This window comes from Prionailurus viverrinus, chromosome C2, assembly GCF_022837055.1.
Source record: "Prionailurus viverrinus isolate Anna chromosome C2, UM_Priviv_1.0, whole genome shotgun sequence".
Lineage (NCBI taxonomy): Eukaryota > Metazoa > Chordata > Mammalia > Carnivora > Felidae > Prionailurus > Prionailurus viverrinus.
Window position 1 is genome coordinate 103,702,954 of NC_062569.1, and position 19,602 is coordinate 103,722,555.

General features: G+C 36.5%; 1 protein-coding gene across 4 annotated transcripts in view; it reads left to right on the forward strand.

Annotated features, from left to right (window-relative positions):
• Nucleotides 1–19,602, forward strand: part of MORC1 (MORC family CW-type zinc finger 1) — a 165,156-nt gene that overhangs the window by 32,391 nt on the left and 113,163 nt on the right. For all 4 annotated transcript variants that reach the window (XM_047875488.1, XM_047875489.1, XM_047875487.1 and 1 more), the window contains one exon: nucleotides 9,742–9,867. In XM_047875488.1, the coding sequence (XP_047731444.1) occupies nucleotides 9,742–9,867 (126 nt within the window). The remainder of the gene's footprint in view (nucleotides 1–9,741; nucleotides 9,868–19,602) is intronic.

Here is a 19,602-nt window from a genome sequence, read left to right on the forward strand (position 1 = left end):
AAAAATACTTATGGTTTATTTCTATAGCTTTTGAATCTATCTGGAATTTGTTTTTGCACATGATGTGAAGTGTGTGTGCAGAGGGGAGGATGGATTAATACTTTCTAATGTATGTAGCATTTTTAAAATCATTCAGCCTTTCCTACTTACTTGAAATGCATCATGAATATAAACTAAATTCTCATCATTTGTGGATCTCTTTCTAGATGACCTATTTCTTTTCATATATTTTTTCTGTTCTTGCTTCATTAGAACTTTTTAATTGCTATAGCCTTTATAATGTGTTTTGATATTTGGTAGGGCAAGTACTCTTTCACTGTCCTTTTTGAAAGTGTTATGATTGTTCTTGCACATGTTCTCCTCCATATGAATTTCAAAGTCAGCTTTTCAAGTTTTATTATAAAAAATTCTCTTGGGACTTTGATTAGTAGTCTATTGAATTTATAGCTTGATGGAGGGAGAACTGACATATTTATGTTTTGGTTCTTATTTCAGTCTTCTTGTATATAGTTGAGTGTAATTTTACATCATCATATATGCCACAGTAGTTAAGAATTTTGGTGGTTAGATTGTATGATTGTAGTTATATTTTTAAGTTTTTGAGGAACCACCATGCTGTTTTCCAGAGTGGCTGCACCAGTTTGCATTCCCACCAGCAGTGGAAAGTGTTCCCCCTTTTCCACATCCTTCCCAATATTTGTTGTTTCCTGAGTCGTTCATTTTAGCCATTCTGACAGGTGTGAGGTGGTATCTCATTGTGGTTTTGATTTGTATTTCCCTGATGATGCGCGATGTTGAACATCTTTTTGTGTGTCTGTTAGCCATCTGAATTACTTCTTTGGAAAAATGTCTGTTCATGTTTTCTGGCCATTTCTTCACTGGATTATTTGTTTTTTGGGTGTTGAGTTTGATAAATTCCTTATAGTATGATTTTGCTTATTAACCCTTTATCTGATCTGTCATTTTCAAATATCTTCCTCCATTCCGTTGGTCGCCTTTTAGTTTTGTTGATTGTTTCTTTTACTGTGCGGAAGCTTTTTATCTTGATGAGGTCCCAATAGTTCATTTTTTTTTTGTCTTAATGGAATTCTTTTATCTTTGATCATTAAGTGTGATATTTGTTCTAGTTATTTTTCCTTTTCATCAGTGCCTTTTGTCAAGCTTAGTAAGTCATTTTATTTCTAGTTTATTGAGTGATTTTTATTTATTTTTCACATTGGAAAATTGGTGTTAAGTTTCAGTCAATGGTTTTTTGACATCTGTTGAGATGATTTAGTTTTCTTTTTCTCTTCTAATCTGTTAAAGTAGTATACTATGGAAGTTTGTGATATTCAACTACCATTCTTCCATTCCTACAATAAACCCAGCTAGTTTATGATGTCTGTGGTCTTATCACTGTGTTTTTATTACTACTTTTATTACTTTTGAATTGTGCTATAACTGTTAATCCATTCAGATTTTTAAGTTCTTGGATCAAATTTGTCACTTATAATGTCTTATAAAAACATTCATTTTATTTAGATTTTCAGATTTGTTGATAAGGAATTTTACATAAAATATTCCTATAAAACTTCTGTTTCCCCCAACCTTGTGGTTGTGTCCACTTTTACTACTTTTGTTGCATGGTATGTCATCTCTTTTTCTTGGCCAGAGAGGCTTAGTTGTTTCAACTGTCTTTAAAAATAAAATAATTTCAGATTCTTATTTATTTTGTATTTCTCTATTTTCTCCTACTTTCTGTAACGTTGTTTTATTTTACTTGTCCTGCTTCCTTGAGGTGTATCTTTTATTTGTTTACTTTCAATCTCGTTTTCTAATCTAAACAACTAAGGCTTTTATGCATCCTCCCAGCACCACCCATGCATCGTGGCTCTATTCTACAGGTTTCAAAAGTAGAACTCTCATTATTGCTTATTTCTAAATAGTTTACAGATTCCATTTTGATTTCCTCTTTAGCTCAGGAATTACTTTCAAAAAGTATTTTAAAAATCTACAAGTACCTAAATTTTGTGTGTGTGTGTGTGTGGGGGGGTGAAATATCCTTTTATTACTGTTGTAATTTTATTATACAGTGATTGGAGAATGTAGTTTGCATCATATCGGCTCTTTGAAATTTGTTGAGATTTCTTGTGGCCTAATAATGTTTTAAACATTGGAAAAATTGTGACTCTCTGAAGAAGATTTTGTAACATCAAGCTTTTAATTAAATTATTTAAATCTTCCATTCTGCCTCGCCCTCTCCCTGCCCCCCAGCTTGATCCCCCAATTTCTGAGAGCAGTATGAATCTTACAGTGCCTATGGTTTTGTCTATGTTTCTTGTATTTCTTCTAATTTTTGCTATGTATGTTTCTGAGTCATTAGATTTATGGCATACACACATTTTGTTTAAGTGAACCTTTATTAATGTAAAATATCCCTCTGTGTTCCGGTGATACTTTCTAATAACTTTGTTTCTGTTTTTGTCTAACATTAACCTATGTTTGCTTTATTTTGGTTAACTTTTCTTACCACATAGTTTTTCACTGCTTTATTCTCAGCAGTGTTATTTAATTTTCAATTTGTCTCTTATAAATGGCATGTAACTAGATTTGTTATCATTCACTCTGAGTGCTTCTATCTTTTAATAGGAAATTTATCTAGTTTACACTTATTAGGACATCTGCTATAGCTGGACTTACTCTGCCTTCTCATTTTATGTTTTATATTTACTTCTTTGGTTGTCATTTGTTTGTGGTTAGGTTTGTTTGTTTAATTTGTTGCCATTTGCTTGTGCTTGGGTTTAATTTTGTTCTGCCTTATTTTTTTTCTCCCCCTTTGTGAGATTGGTTGAGTTGTTATTTTTTTGTCAAGAAGGAAGATTCATGTTTTCCCATTCAGATAGTCTGAAAATTATTTGTTCCATGCTATTCTTTCAGAGGGGACTGCCTTTATATTTTAAATAAATATATCAAACTTAGTTTTCTTATCAAAGTGTAGAGTTAAAAGTGTTATCTATCTTAACTCACAAGTAAGTCAAGGCTTTGGTATGCTTTATTTCTCTTCCTTACCAGTTCCACCTTTTTCTGATTATTTTATTTGGATTTATTTATAAAATTTTATAATATTATGTCATACCCTGCATAAATAATCATTTAGACTAAATTATAGGATTTATTATTTCTCTTTGCTTACCACACTATCTTCCATCCTGAATCTTCTTAATTTACTCATTAGTTCATTTGCTGGATTATTATTGCTCAAATAATTATTTCAAAGTCCATTGGATGTAAACTTTTGGAAGCTTTGTATCCTTAAAAGTATCTTTATTTTTCTTTTCTTCCTCAATGTTTGTCTAAATGAATAAAGAAACATTGATTCAAAAGTACTTTCCCTCAGAAATTATTGCTTATTCGATGTCTTGAATCCATGTTATTTATGAGAAGCCTAATGCAGATGTGATTACTGAATTTTTATAAATTGCTCATTTTCCCCACCTTGAATAGCTTTTAGGAATTCTTGTAACTTTAAATAAAATTCCACAATGTGTCTAGCTGTGGGTTTTGACTTTTTAAAATTCTTCATACTCAGGACTCTTGTACTGAGAATTCTTCGATGACATTTCTAACTTGCTTATTGTTGGTTCTGCCTTCAAGTAGATTCAGACCCAACCATTTATTACCTCCTCTACTGCTGTGATCCTGGTCAAAGCCATCATTGTGTTTCGCCATAGTTATTATGGAGGGTTTCCCACCAAGCCACAGGTCTCTCTCGGTTCAGTAAAAACTGTGCCACCCTCGCTGTTCTGTAGCAGCCAGAGCAGTCTTTTAAAAACTCTCTGTGTAAAATTCCCCAATGACTTCCCATTACACTCAGAGGAAAAGCGAAGGTCTTTATAATGTCCTGCAGCATCCTGCATGATAAAGTCCTCTGTTACTCTCTAACCTCCTTTCCTATCCCATCTTCTCTAGGTACACAGGCCTCCTTACTGTTCTTCCTTGGGCTTCCTTAGATTCATTTTACATTCCCTCATTCAGTAGATATTTACTGAGTGTCAGGACCTGTTTTAGAAGCTGGGTATATATCAAGGGAAAAACTACAAATATCTTTGCCCCAAATGGCTTGAATTCTGTTGAGAGAGCTTTCATTCTAGTGATAAGTTATCTATGGTCTCTGAAATTTAGTCTTGTCATGTATAAAATGGTGCTACATGGAACATGATCTGCTTAATATGAATGCTGTAGAAATAGAATAGTCACAGTACCTAGCACACAGAGGTTCTGAGTACATCTTAGTTCCCTCCATTCTGCTTTTCCCTACAATACTTCTTTCTAGCACCTACTATTGTAATGCCGTGGAAACTAACCTAGGGTCTGATAGCTAGCTAGCACCGAATTGAATGCCAATGTCTAGGTAATTTTCTCAGAATACATAGATACTTTTATTGGAAGGTACCAGCACCCTTCTTAGTGGGTTCCACTGTCCTCCATCCTTGAAGATCGTTGCGGATCTTTATCAGGGAAAGAGGGAGTTTTAGTTTTAGGAAATTTTGTAAAGTGCTTTTGTTGAAATCTCTTTCGGGTTCCAAATGGTGAAGACTTGGTCACTCCTGTAACTCATGTAAGCATTGTACCTATTCTGTTATGCATGTGATTTCCCTGGGCCATGTTGCTTTTGTGACTTGTCTTCTTAGCATTATAAATATGTTACATATTCAACTGTAAGAGAACTTGCAAGAAAGGACAGATTCTAGTTTTAAAAAAAAAGCATGTTGTAGAATTGGCTGTCATCATAGTGTCCTGTCATACCCCTGGAATCAATCATGGCTTAGGATCTCAGGCAGTTAGGAGAACCCATATGACAAAACAGCTCTGAGAGTGATGATATAATATGGAATAATGGAGTTGAAATTTTGTGCTAAGTAATATTTTGAAATTAGATGCCACGTTGCCAGTGTCTTCCTAAATTGACAGTCATTGGGCAGCATTTCATAATGTCTATAGTTTATGTCTTAACTGAGCTGGCTGGGAACACATCAAAAGTTACAGCTTCACATTGTAATGTATTGCTTGCCATACTGTGGTTATGACAGAAACATTTTCATTACATTGCATTAACTATAACTTTTATTTTAAATTACATCTTTCAGTTGACATTTCTCTTAGGTATAATCTACCCTAAGATTAAATTTGGCTAGCCCCTTCATAGTTCAGAATTTAAGCTAGTTAAAAATCTTTATGCACTTCTTTGTATTCAAGATAATATAGACCTTGTTAATTTCAACTTTAGGAACTCCTCAGAGATTTTAGCAATAAATTTAGAAAACAGTTTTTGTTATAATATGCAGTATTTTCATGAATAAAAATATGGCACTTCTGAGATATTCCAAAAGGGATCTAATTTAGTCTAGAGTCATTTTTCTCAACTGTGGACCTTACAAGGGCAGTTCAGTGGGAGTCTGTTGGTGCATAGCCGATGTGAATAAATGTAGAGGGTGTCCTGTGAGAGAGTGTTCTGCTCTTCTCTTTCAAGCAACCTTTCTTACATACTACCCTGTCCATTAGGTCTACCATGCAGAGGTTCTCAAAACTTGCAGGGTTAAAGAAATCACCTGGGTAGCTTTAAAAAATTTATATTCTGAGACTCCAGCCACAGAGAATCTGTATTGGTAGATTAAGGAGATATGATGCTGACCATGGGACCCCTATTTCTGGCCTTTCTCCTGTCCTTAACAGTTTGGTGACTACACCAATCCACCCATGATATGTCGTGTACAGAACAACACTTAAAGCAGAACATAGCTGTCATGTGGCACTGTGTGTGTGTGTGTGTGTGTGTATTGGGGAGCATTCTCTCTTTCTTTCTCTAGTTTATTATAGCCAGTTAAATAGAAATGAGAGAGAAAGAGAGATACAAAGATAGAGATATGGGCACTTCTGCCAGAGTTTCAGATGGAAAAGAAAGACATTTAGGAGTACACAAGAGAAGAGCACTTCTTGGAAAAAATATGTGAAGTAGTTCCTGATGGGGGGAGAATAACACTGTTTTTTTTCTTAGATCTTTTGAAGATAACTTTATTACTTAGTACATTTGGATTTCAGTTTCCCAATGGCCTTATTTATAAAGACTGAGAGCATCGTCATTGAAGATGATCAGTCATTAAAGAGTCTTTCTTGTAAAGGGAACCCCGTTGTTCATTCTACATTAAGCCAACAAAGTCCTGAATAATTATTATTTATTCAGCAAATATTAATGGGTGAGGGTGCTACCTTCATGGAGTTTGTAGCCTGATGGGGATGCAGATAAAGACAGAGATGCTACTAAGTGGGAAGTGCTGTGATGGGGAGGCACAGAAGAAGGAGGGGAGCCCCAGAAGTACATGATTCACCCAATCTTGGGGAGTGAGGGAAAGCTTCAAGAGGCCGTGAGATCTCAAGTTGCATCCTGAAGGGGGAAAAGGAGCTAACCAAAAATTGCCAAGGAATTGAATGTGCTAAGGCATAGGGATAAGAAAGCATGACCCATATCTAGAGAACCAATAGCATTCCTAAATGCCTAGACTAAAGCTGGCAAGAGATGGGGCTGGAGAGTTTAGTGGTCATCAGATCATGAAGGACCTCATACTGCATACAAAGTTCACAAGTTATACTGAGTAGCCCATTTCATATGTAGATTTTATATTTAGCCTTCTTCATCTTCTTTCTATCACAGACATCACAATAGCATAAGAAGTATTGTCATTCTGTTTGTTACAAATAAATAGGAACTTTCCAAAGTGGCATGTGTGTAGAAAAGGGTTAACATAGAAGTCTTCGTCCTTAGAAAGTCTAGCTGTCAAGGTTGGATCTTGGGAACTTGGCTGGTAAAGTTCTGGGAACTTGGCTGGTAAAGGCCCCTACACTGATAGAAAACTTTTCCTAACAATTAAGGTTGGTTTATTATGTCTAGTCTATGCCAATAATATGGTTATGCTAGAATTTTGATACATGCTGGCAGAGGGTGCTTATGTGACCACCCCCCATAAAACCCTTCAGTGCTGTCTCTGATGGCTTCCTTAGGCAGAAACATCACACATGTGTTGCTGCATTTTCATAGGTGGGGGAAGAATGCCCTCTGTTTGACCCTGATAGGGAGAAAACACAAGAAAGCTGCAGTTGGATTCCTCCGGACCCCACCTATCTTTCCCCATTATGATCCACTGTATACCCTTACTGCATCGCTGTGATAAAACTTAGCCATAAGTGCAATTCTGTGCTAAGTCCCATGAGCCCTTCTAGTGAATTTCCTAACAGAAAGGAGGTCTTAAGCATCACCAACACACCTGCTATGACTATTTACTTATAGATATTGATTGGATGAGTACAAAAAGTGAGTTATAAAATGCTGGAAGTACTAGTTTCCTTATTTTGTTTTTGTGTGCGTGTGTGTGTGTGTGTGTGCATATATATGTATATATATATATGTGTGTGTGTGTGTGTATATATATATAAGACCCATATATACCCATATATATCGTATATCTATATTTTTTAGAAATTCTTTTTTTTTTTTAATTTTTTTTTTCAACGTTTATTTATTTTTGGGACAGAGAGAGACAGAGCATGAACGGGGGAGGGGCAGTGAGAGAGTGAGACACAGAATCGGAAACAGGCTCCAGGCTCTGAGCCATCAGCCCAGAGCCTGACGCGGGGCTCGAACTCCTGGACCACGAGATAGTGACCTGGCTGAAGTCGGACGCTTAACCGACTGTGCCACCCAGGCGCCCCGAAATTCTTTCTTTTTTTTTTTTAACGTTTCTTTATTTTTGAGTGAGACAGAGACAGAGTGTAAGTGGGGGAGGGGCAGAGAGAAAGGGAGACAGAATCCAAGCAGGCTCCAGGCTCTGAGCAGTCTGTCAGCACAGATCCCGATGCGGGGCTTGAACTCACAAACTGCAAGATCATGACCTGAGCCGAAGTTGGACGCTCAACCAACTGAGCCACCTGGGTACCCCTGTATATATATATATTTTTTTTTAAACCCAAATTTGTCTAACCCAGTTTGATCTTTCATCATTTCTCAAATTATCAAACTTGGCTTTAAATTACTTCTGACATTTACTTTCAAATGACAGAGATGTGTTAGCTTTTAAGAGAGTCAAAGAAAGCTACTGGCTTTAAGGGCAATTTTTATTTTATTTTTTTATTAAAAAATATTTTTTTAATGTTTATTTTTTGAGGGAGAGAGACAGAGCATGAGCGGGGGAGGGGCAGAGACAGAGAGGGAGACTCAGAATCCAAAACAGGCTCCAGGCTCCAGGCTCCAGGCTCCGTGCTGTCAGCACAGAGCCCGATGCAGGGCTCGAACTCAGGAACGGTGAGATCATGATCTGAGCCGAAGTCGGACACTCAACCAACTGAGCCACCCAGGTGCCCCAAGGGCAATTTTTAATCAACAGATCCAGAAAGGATTTGAGTAAATGGCAGAAGTCCTTGGAAGACTTATAGTGTCTCCAGGTGACTTTTTTTTCCTTTTTCTTTTAACATGTGAGGATTTACTTGATTGTGCAGCATCTGATTATTGTGCTGCACCATAATGCAGACAGCCTCCCTGGTCGTATTAAAGATGCATTAGTATTTATGGAGTAATAGCCATGGACTAGGTACTTTTTATATAATTTATATTGGGAAATTTTACTCAAGTCTTACTTGAAAAGAATTTCCTTTTAAACAAAAGAAATCCTAAAAGAACTTATAACCAACCAGAAAATCCTTGGCTTTCTTTCGGGCTTCATGTTCATTTTGGTAAATTCCTTGGAGCTCTCTCCTTTCTTACTAACTGGCAGTGGTCTGTGACTCTGTTGAGCACTTCCCCTCAGACAGGATTTATGTTTCCTTTCCATCATCTTTGTCTCCCTCTAGGCATGATGGGCATAGGGCTCCCTGCTTTCTACTTGACCTAGTAGCCTTTTCTGGGACCCAGTAGGTAAAGAATGCTGCTTCCTAAGCATAGCTGGGTTTGTTTTTGATCTTTATTTCTTGTCTAATTGGAGAAGATTTACAGTTCGTAAATGGACTTTAATATAGAAGGTCCCTGGAGTTAGGATACAGCAACAGAGTGATTTCCCAGCAACGTGCAGTTTTACAAGGTTAGCTTTCTTCGTAAGCCTGTTTACATTGTGTCTGCTCCCATTTTACTGCCTTTCCGTCCTTTATTTTTCTTTCTCCTCTCTCCCTTACCACATCAGACTTCTCCCCTCAGCTGGCCATAAATACTTAATGCTTACTGCATTTGCAGAATGAAGTTTTATATTTCTTGTTTATAATTTTCCATGCAAATGAAGCATTTTTATTGTTTTTCTCCACTTATATTAACTTCATGGAAACGTTTCGTATTCCTGTGGGCCTAGATTCTTCTTGTTACATTTGAGCAGGGGGATTGTTTTGTTTGTTTGACTTGGTTATGTCCTTCCGATCCAACAGCTTTAATGGAAAGTGTATTTTCTATTGCTGATGTAAGTCTACTTAGAATCAGTTGCCAACAAAAAACTGGTTCTAATCGAAGGGTAGGTTATTTATGTAGCCCTTTATATTTAGAGGCCTGCCTAATGAGGTTATGTGAGCGTTGCAAGATTCGCTGGAGTGTGTTGTCATTAGGTTTAGAGGAAAAGTTCCTGAAGCTGCTGGTGGTAACCGTCATAACCTGTTAGTCTGATTTTTTTTCTTCTGAAAGACATGGCATTTTTGCATCCTTTATAGTGTGGTCTTTGGTATTTTCTATTCTAGTTTTCCAGAGAGATGGTCATTCAGAGCCTACACATCTGTTCTGTATTTTGAACCTTGGATGAGAATATTCATTCAGGCCAAAAGAGTTCAAACAAAACACCTATGTTATTGCCTCTACAGACCCAGGTAACTCACCTTCTTTAAATTATCTTCATAGTTTTTGTTTTCTAAAATCAATAGGCTCCTCCCCCAAATTGTTTAAGTGATTTGATAGTAAGAATTTTATAATTTGATAGTAAGATTTTACAATTTGATGGTAAGATTTTTACTATGGTAAATAAAATTCAGACTGCTTCTGAAAGGTTTACTGAGCAGTAATCACGTGTAACAAATATTTGGCCATAATAGCCACAAATTGCAGGGAACCCTCTTAAGTTAGATAACCACTCCAAGTAGGAATTTGTTTTTGACTTATTGCATCTTAGGTGCTTTGATTGTGATCGGTTCCATTATAAAAATCACAGTTCACTTATATTTCTGTTTACACAATTTGAACTACTAAATCATACACATATGTGTATGTATATCTTATGTATGGAATGAACACATTTATAAACACTGTGTGGTTCAGTTATATTTTAGTTGTTTTTTACATTTTAGGCATGAACTTTTTTTTTTTTTTAAATTTTTTTTTTTCAACGTTTATTTATTTTTGGGACAGAGAGAGACAGAGCATGAACGGGGGAGGGGCAGAGAGAGAGAGGGAGACACAGAATCGGAAACAGGCTCCAGGCTCTGAGCCATCAGCCCAGAGCCCGACGCGGGGCTCGAACTTACGGACCGCGAGATCGTGACCTGGCTGAAGTCGGACGCTTAACCGACTGCACCACCCAGGCGCCCGGAACTTTTTTTATTATACCACAATAAGTCTTGTTAATATGCATAAGCATACATAGTTATACATTTTTTTTAATGATAAAAACTTTTAAGATCTACTCTCTTAGCAACTTTCAACTATGCATAACAGTATTGTTAACTATGTGGTACATTACATCACCATGACTTAGTTATTTTGTAACCAGAAGTCTGTACCAGCATAAACTTTTTTGAAGCTGATATTTGCATATTTTAAATTTATCTTACCCAACTGTATATGCAGTCAGAAGAGTGTATATGTGTGTGTTGTTTCTGGGTGGTCATTCATTTACTCACCAAACATTTATCAGAGTCTCCTGTGAGTCCTGAGATTGTGTTAGGTACAAAATATAGAAAGATAAGATTAGTTCTGATTTTGAGGAGCTTAATATCTACTGGGAGAAACGTTTAATGTTTGAACACTGTCTCTCTCTATATATGCCTTTTTATATGCATTGTTTTTTTTAATTTTCACAGTGACCCTGTGGGTCATGTTTAATTATCACCATTTCAGAGATAAGGAAATGTCACAACTGAACAAGAGCTCAAATATTCTGGCTCCAAAGTCTTTACCAATTCAAATTCTGTGCTCTTTTCCCCTACACTACACTAACTCTTTATAGTAGACCTACATTTGTTATGTTGTCTTATTTTCATGGAAAAGCAGTGGCTGTCCTGGGGCCTTGCAGTCACTCATATCAATATGCCCTAAGTCTAGTTACCATCTGTCACCATACAAACTTATTACAATGACCATATTCCTTGTGGTATACACTACATGTTCATGACTTATTTATTTTATAACTGGAAGTTTGTACCTCTTAATACCCTTCACCTGTTTTGCCTGCCCCAGCCTGTCCCCTCTCTGGTAACCAAGGTTTTTGTTTCCTGTATCAGTGAGTCTGTTTCTGTTTTGTTCTGTTTGTTCATTCATGTTTTTAGATTTCACATGTAAGTGAAATTTTATAGCATTTGTCTTTCTTTGTCTGACTTATTTCATAAAAGCATAATACCCTATAGGTCCATCCATGATTTTACAAATGTCAAGATTTCATTCATTTTTATGACTAATATTCCATTTGTGTGTGTGTGTGTGTGTGTGTGTGTGTGTGTCCACGCACTCATGCGCGTAGGTTGCTTCCATATTGTGGCTATATTGTAGTAAATATTGCTACAATGAACACAGAATTGCATACATCTCTTTGAATTGGTGTTTTTGTTATCTTCGGATAAATACCCAGAAGTGGAATTTCTGGGCTGTATGGTAGTTCTTCTTTTAATTTTTTGAGGAACCCCCATACCATTTTCCACAGTGGCTGTACCAGTTTACATTCCCACCAATAGTGTACAAGTGTTCCTTTTTCTCCACATCTTTGCCAACACTTGTTATTTTTTGTCTTTTTGATGATAGCCAGTCTGACAGGTGTGAGGTGATATCTCATTGTGGGTGTTATTTTTGCATTTCGCTAATGAGTAGTGATATTGAGCATCTTTTCATGTGTTTCTTGGTCATCTGTATGTCTTCTTTGGAAAATTGTCTGTGGAAGTCCTTCACACATTTTTTTTTAAATTAGGTTGTTTGGGTTTTTTTGTCACTAAGTTGTGTAAGTTCTTTGTGTTTTGATATTACCTCCTTATTGATTGTTTGATTTGCAGATAGATTCTCCCATTCAGTAGGTGGCGTTTTCTTTTTTGGTGGTGTCTTTGTCTGTTTTTGGTATCAGAGTAATGCTGGCCTCACAAAATGGGTTTGGAAGCATTCCTTCCTTTCTAATTTTTTGGAATAATTTGAGAAGGATAAGTACTAACTGAATGTTTGTTAGAATTCACCCATGAAGCCATCTGGTCTTGGACTTCTGTTTTGTAGAGTTTTGAAATTATTGATTTAATTTCATTACTTATAATCTCACATTTTCTCTTCTTCGTGATTCAGTCTGGAAGGTTGTGGGTTTCTAGGAATTTAATTTTCCCAGGTTTTCCATTTTGCTGGCATATAATTATTTGTTGTAGTCTCTTCTAATTCTTAGGTATTTCTGTGATGTCAATTATAACTTTCCAATTTTCATTTCTGATTTTATATATTTGGGCCCTCTTTTTTTGATGTCTGGCTAGAGGTTTATTGATTTTGTTTATCTTTTTTTTTTTTTTTAGTGTTTTAATTTTTTTATTTTTTTTTATTTTTGAAACAGAGAGAGACAGATCATGAGCAGGGGAGAGGCAGAGAGAAAGGGAGACACAGATGCAGGCTCCAGGCTCTGAGCTGTCAGCACAGAGCCTGACACGGGGCTCGAACTCATGGGCTGTGAGATCATGACCTGAGCCAAAGTCGGATGCTTAACTGACTGAGCCACCCAGGTGCCCCTTGTTTATCTTTTCAAAGAAACTTTCCAGTTTAATCTTTTCTATTTAAAATCTCCATTTCAATCATTTCCTCTCTGATCTTCATTATTTCCTTCCTTCTACTAACTTAGGTTTCATTTGTTCTTCATTTTCTAGTCACTTTAGATATATAGTTGGATTATCTATTTGTGATACTTTTCTTTCTAGAGGTAGGCCTGTATTGCTGTGAAATTCCCTCTTAGATCTGCTTATGCTGCATTCCATAGATTTTGTTAAGTTGTCTTTTCATTTTTATTTGTCCTAAGGTATTTTAAAATTTCATCTTTGAGGGGCACCTGGGTGGCTCAGTTGGTTAAGCATCCAACTTCAGCTCAGGTCATGATCTCATGGTTTGTGGGCTCAAGCCCCTCATTGGGCTCTGTGCAGATAGCTCAGAGCCTGGAGCCTACTTCGGATTCTATGTCTCCCTGTCTCTCTGCCCCTCCCCTGCTCACATTCTGTCTCTGTCTCTCTCTCTCTCTCTCTAAAAAATAAATAAACCTTAAAAAAGTTGTCTTTGATATTTTTCTTCATTGACCCATGTTGTTTAGTCTCCATTTGTTTGTGTTTTTCTAGTTTTCTTTTTGTAATTAATTTCTGGTTGTATACCCTTGTGATCATAAAAGATGCTTGATATAATTTCAGTCTTCTTGAATTTATTGAGACCTGTTTTGTGGCCTAACATGTGATGGAGAATGTTCTACGTGCAGTTGAAAAGAATGTGTATTCTCCTGTTTGGGGATGAAATGTTATATGTATATTAAGTCTATCTGCTCTAATATATCATTTAAGGCCAGTGTTTACTTACTGATTTTCTGTATGAATGATCTATCCATTGATGTAAGTAGGGTATTAAAGTCTTCTACTATTATTGTATTACTGTCTATTTCTCCTTTTATCTATTAATATTTGCTTTTATGTATTTAGGTACAGGTATGTTGGCTGCATAAATATTTATGAATGTTATATCCTCTTGTTGGATTGATCCCTTTATTATAATGTAATGCCTTTTCTTGTGTTACAGTCTTTGTTTCAAAATTTATTTTTCTGACATGAGTACTGCTAGTCCAGCTTTCTTTTTGTTTCCATTTGCATGGTATATCTTTTACCATCCCTTCACTCAGTCTGTTTCTGTCTTTTGGTCTTAAGTGAGTCTTTTGTAGGCAGCATTTAGATGGTTTCTTGTTTGTTGTTTTGTTTCTTTTTTTATCTATTCAGTTACCCTGTGTCTTTTGGTTGGAGCATTTAGTCTATTTGCATTTAAAGTGATTGTTAATAGGCATGTACTTATTGTCATTTTATTGTTTTCTGTTTTTGGGTTTTGTTTTTTTTTTTAATTTGAAATCAAGTTAACATAGAGTATAGTATTGGTTTCAGGAGTACAATTCGCAATTCATCATACATATTCATACATATAACACCCAGTGCTCATCCCAACAAGTGCCCTCCTTAATGCTCATTCCCTTACCCATCTCCCCTCCAACAGCCCTCAGTTCTCTCTGGTTAAGAGTCTCTTATGGTTTGCCTGCCTCTGTTTTTATCATATTTTTCCCTCCCTTTCCTTCTGTTTATCTGTTTTGTCTCTTAAATTCTACATATGAGTGAAATCACATGATACTTGTCTTTCTCTGCCTGATTTATTTTGCTTAGCATAATGCACTCTAGTTTCATCCACATTGTTGCAAATGGCAAGATTTCATTCTATTTGATTGCCAAGTAATATTCCATTGTATGTATATATACCACATCTTCTTTATCTACTCATCAGTTGATGGACATTCGGGCTCTTTCCTTAATGTGGCTATTGTTGATAGTGCTGCTATAAACAGGGGTGCATGTGCCCCTTCAAATCAGCATTTTTGTGTCCTTTGGGTAAGTATCAAGTAGTGCAATTGCTGAGTTGTAGGATAGTTCTATTTTTAATTTTTTGAGGAACCTCCATTCTGTTTTCCAGACTGACTGCACCAATTTGCATTCCCACCAGCAGTGGAAAGTGTTCCCCCTTTTCCCATCCTTCCCAATATTTGTTGTTTCCTGAGTTGTTAATTTTAGCCATTCTGACAGGTGTGAGGTGGTATCTCATTGTAGTTATGATTTGTATTTCCCTGATGATGAGTGATATTGCATATCTTTTCATGTGTCTGTTAGCCTTCTGGATGCCGTCTTTGGAAAAATGTCTGTTCATATCCTCTGCCCATTTCTTCACTGGATTGTTTATTTTTTGGATGTTGAGTTTGGTAAGTTCTTTATAAATTTTGGATACTAACCTTTTATCCAGTATGTCATTTGTAAATATCTTCTCCCATTCCGTCAGTTGCCTTTGAGTTTTGTTGATTGTTTCCTTCGCTATGCAGAAGCTTTTTATCTTGATGAGGTCCCAGTAGTTCATTTTTGCTTTTGTTTCCTTGGTCTCTGGAGACATCTCTAGTAAGAAGTTGCTGCAGTTCTGGTTGCTTTTGTAATTCTTCTCTGTTTTTTCCTTCTTCTCTCATTCTTTTCCCCTGCGGTTTGATGGTTTTCTTTAGTGTTATGGTTCTTTTCTCTTTCTTCTCTTTGTATCTATGGTAGGTTTTGTTTTATGGTTACCTTAAGGCTTATATATCTTGGCTTATATATGTAGCAGTCTATTTCAAGCTAATGGTCACTTAAGTTTGGATGTATTCTAAAAGCGCTACATTTCTACACCCCTCCCCTCCATGTTTTGTTTAGTGGTTGATGCACTGCTTTTACTATTTATTTGCATTTACCAATGAGATTTTTTTCTTTCTTTCTTTTTTTTTTCCCAAAGAGATTTTTTTCTTATTGTATTTTCTTATTTCAAGTTATGGTCTTTACTTTTTTCACTTAACATTTCTTGTAGGCCAGTTTAGTGGTGATGAACTTTTTAAATTTTGCTTGCCTAAGAAACTCTTTATCTCTCCTTCAAGTCAGAATTATAACCTTGTCAGGTATAGTATTCTTGGTTGTAGGTTTTTTCCTTTCAGCACTTTAAATATATCCTGCCATCCCCTTCTGGCCTGCAAAGTTTCTGCTGAAAAATCACCTGATAGCCTTATGGGGTGTCCCTTGTATGTAGATAATTGTTTTTCTCTTGTGGCCTTTAATATTCTTTCTTTATCTTTAAATTTTTCCATTTTAGTTATATGTCTTATTATGAATCTCTTTGGGTTCATCTTGTTTGGGACTCTCTGTAATTAATGGACCCTGGATAAAGGCTTTCTTCCCCAGGTTAGGGATGTTTTCAGCCATTATTTATTCAAATAATATTCTGTCCCTTTCTCTTTTCCTTCTGGGACCCCAGTAATGTCAGTGTTAGTACGCTTGATATTGTCCCAGAGGTTTCTTAAATTGTAATAATTTTTTAAAACCCTTTTTTTGTTGTTGTTCTGATTGGGTAATTTCCACTATTTTTTCTCTCAGTTTGTTGATGCACTCTATATCACCTAATCAGCTGTTGACTTCCCTTAAGTATATTTTTTCATTTCAGTTATTATACTTTTCAGCTCTGATTGGTTCTTTGTTATATTTTCTAACTTTCTGTTGAAATTCTCACTGGGTTCCTCTAGTCTTCGAAGTTCAGTGAGCATCTATCTTTGTGATCATTACTTCGAACTCTTGATCAGGTAAGTTACTTATCTCTGTTTCACTAGAGTTTTTTTCCTGGGGTTTTATCTTGTTCTTTCACTTGGAATTTACTCCTTTGTCTCCTCATTTGTTTGACTTTCCGTGCTCATTTCTATGAATTACGTGGAACAGGTCTTGAAGTAGTGACCTTGTATAGGGGTGTGTCCTTTGAGTAGACTGCATGTTCCTGGTAGCTTTGGAAGGCCAGATAGATGGCGTATGGGCTGGGGTGTGCCATACCAGGGCTGCTTTGGCAGTGTGGTTGGATTAAGCACAGGCTGGGAAGGTCCTAGAGCATGCTATATTGGAGCCACCTTCTGAAGATGGTGTGGGACAGGGGCCCAGGACACACTGGTGAGGCTCTAGTAGGCTGGCTAGAGTGCCTGGACCCTGTTCTCATTTGTGCTATCAAGGTGGTGGGGGATGAATGGTACTCACTGGTATATTTGACCCTGGAGAGAGTTCTGGCAGTTTCCCACCCATTTAGCAGATTCTCTAGGTTAGTGAATGGATTTCCTTCACTTCAAATCTTGCTGCCCTTTAAACAGTTCTTTTTTCACTCTGCCCCATGGTGGGTGAGTCTGTGAATAGCCCTCCACCCCTGCCAGTGATATCCCTCTCTACTGTAGGTTACAGTTACCATTGTTACTGTTTCTCCCTTTCTCCTACCCTTCTCTATCGTTTATTGTGCAGAAGCTGTTCAGTCAGTGTCAGTTCTTCAGGAGGAATTGCTTTATATGTAGGTATACATTCAGTGCATCATGGGAGAAGATGGTCAGGTTCTTCCTACACTGTCATCTTAGACTGCCTTCCTGCTTTACTTTTGATTTCTGATTCTACTGAAGATCATATTTGAAAAGTGAAATATAACATGCCTGAGACTTTCTTTATAAATTTTCTGTTCATTTCCCAATTTGTATCAAAGTGATGCTTCCTTTTCATCAGTCTCATTCTTCTGGGAAGTACCAAGGGTCTCCTGGATCAATCAATATAGCTGATCTTTTCAAATTAAATTGCTTCCATCTTAGTGAGTTTGGGCAAAAAATGTTTTAAGCCAAAGGAAAATGTGGATTTGTCTCTATTTTCTCAGGGAATTCTAGTAAATGGAATTTCATCTATCTAAATTACTGGTATTAAGTGATGACTGTTTCCCATTCTAGCACGTTTTTATTCACCTTTCAAAGTGATATTCTTAGATATATGTTACCAGGAAGTAGATATAATATAAATGCTTATTTTGTTCCCTAAAAGGTAGTTAAGGAGGCTTGTACCTTTGCCAAGTTTCATATGAGGTTCTGATAAACTGTCAAATCTGATACTTGGTATTTACAGTATGGACTGATTTAATCCTTCATAGCTTTATCCTTTAGGATTACCCCTCTCTCTGTTTGCCATATTTACTTGCATATGATTTCCCTTAAAGGTTCTCTGGAGGCAAAATTTTTGTGTAAGAAAGTGTACAGTTCCTTCTATGTTATGTCATCCTTAGTGGGTTAGCCTTTTTCTTTCTTTCTTTCTTTCTTTCTTTCTTTCTTTCTTTCTTTCTTTCTTTCTGGAAAGGCATTATAGCTCTCATGGCTGCATCAGAACAAATTAAACGCTTGGAATGTCCCTATTTGACCAAAGTAGGGGCATGTAAAAGGTATTAAACAGTGATTAAATGCTTTGGCCTCTTGGTCACCCAGAGGTGACCTAAACTTCTAGAAATGAACACTGAAGTATTATTTATAAGAATACATGACTGTACTTTGTGGTTAGTCATTTTCTGTATTTTTGTAGCAAACAGAAAAAAGAATACTGTGGGTAAAATTATAGTTGCTTTAGCTAATTTTATCCCAAGGCCTCTAACGGGTTCAGAAGAGGACTAGATAGGAATTTTTGGTGTCATGTCATTGGTTTCCTTCCTTGGTCATATTCTGTTCATTACTTTTTATCAGTAACTTGTATATAAAACAAACATGTTTGAATTCATGTTTGACCCTGAATTAGGAGGAATCTCTCCCAGTAGGCATAACAGAAACAATATATGAAAGAGTTAAAGTCCAAAAGATAAATGTGGTGTAACTAATGTAACTAAACCTGAGTTTAGGTTTTAAAAATCTATCATGTAAGTATAGACTGGAAAGTGATTTACATGAAAAAAAAAAGCATAGATGTCTTAATTGATCACAAGCTTAGTATAAGCTGAGAGTGTGACAGAGTTGCTAAAATGTTTATGGAACTTAACAAGATGGTGATGGTACTGATAAACCATATCCTGCTTACACCGTGTCTAGAGATGATGTTTGGATGGGGATGCTTTAGGAGGGACATGGATTTACCAGGTTACAGAAAATGACCTGGTAGGGGGTCATTGATAGAATTGAGCATCATTGTATGTAGGAGAGAAAGGCCTTAATGAAAATGTGATAGCCTTGTCATGTGATAGCTGGGAATTCAGAGAGCAGAACTTGGATGGCTGAATAGAAGTAGAAGACAGAGCTAGCTCAGCATGGGAGTATTAGGCTGTTTTTGCAAGGAAGAGGCACACAGATTACCTTTTTCCTTTGGCGTTTGGTATAAGGATATTCAGAGAAGTCATGTAATTCACTGCTGACAGCTCAGAGCCTGGAGCCTGTTTCAGATTCTATGCTTCCCTCTCTCTCTGACCCTCCCCGCCATTCATGCTCTGTCTCTCTCTGTCTCAAAAATAAATAAACGTTTAAAAAAAATTTAAAGATCTTCATTCATCATTAAAACTTCTTTGCCATAGACCCCTAACACTGAAAGGAGCCCAAATGGTGTGGAATTGGAGTCAACCTGCTTTCTCATTGGAGCAGCAAGGCTCTTTGTAAGTTATTCAGGGACACTAAGTTTATGGTTTGCTATTGAATACTCTGCAATACTATGCTTGTGGGACAGTCTTTTAATTTTCTAGGAATGCTTTGTACCCTCTCATATCCCACCCACTTAAATAGACTAATAACACTTTAAAAGTATTTATTTTGTAAACTGTACATCTTA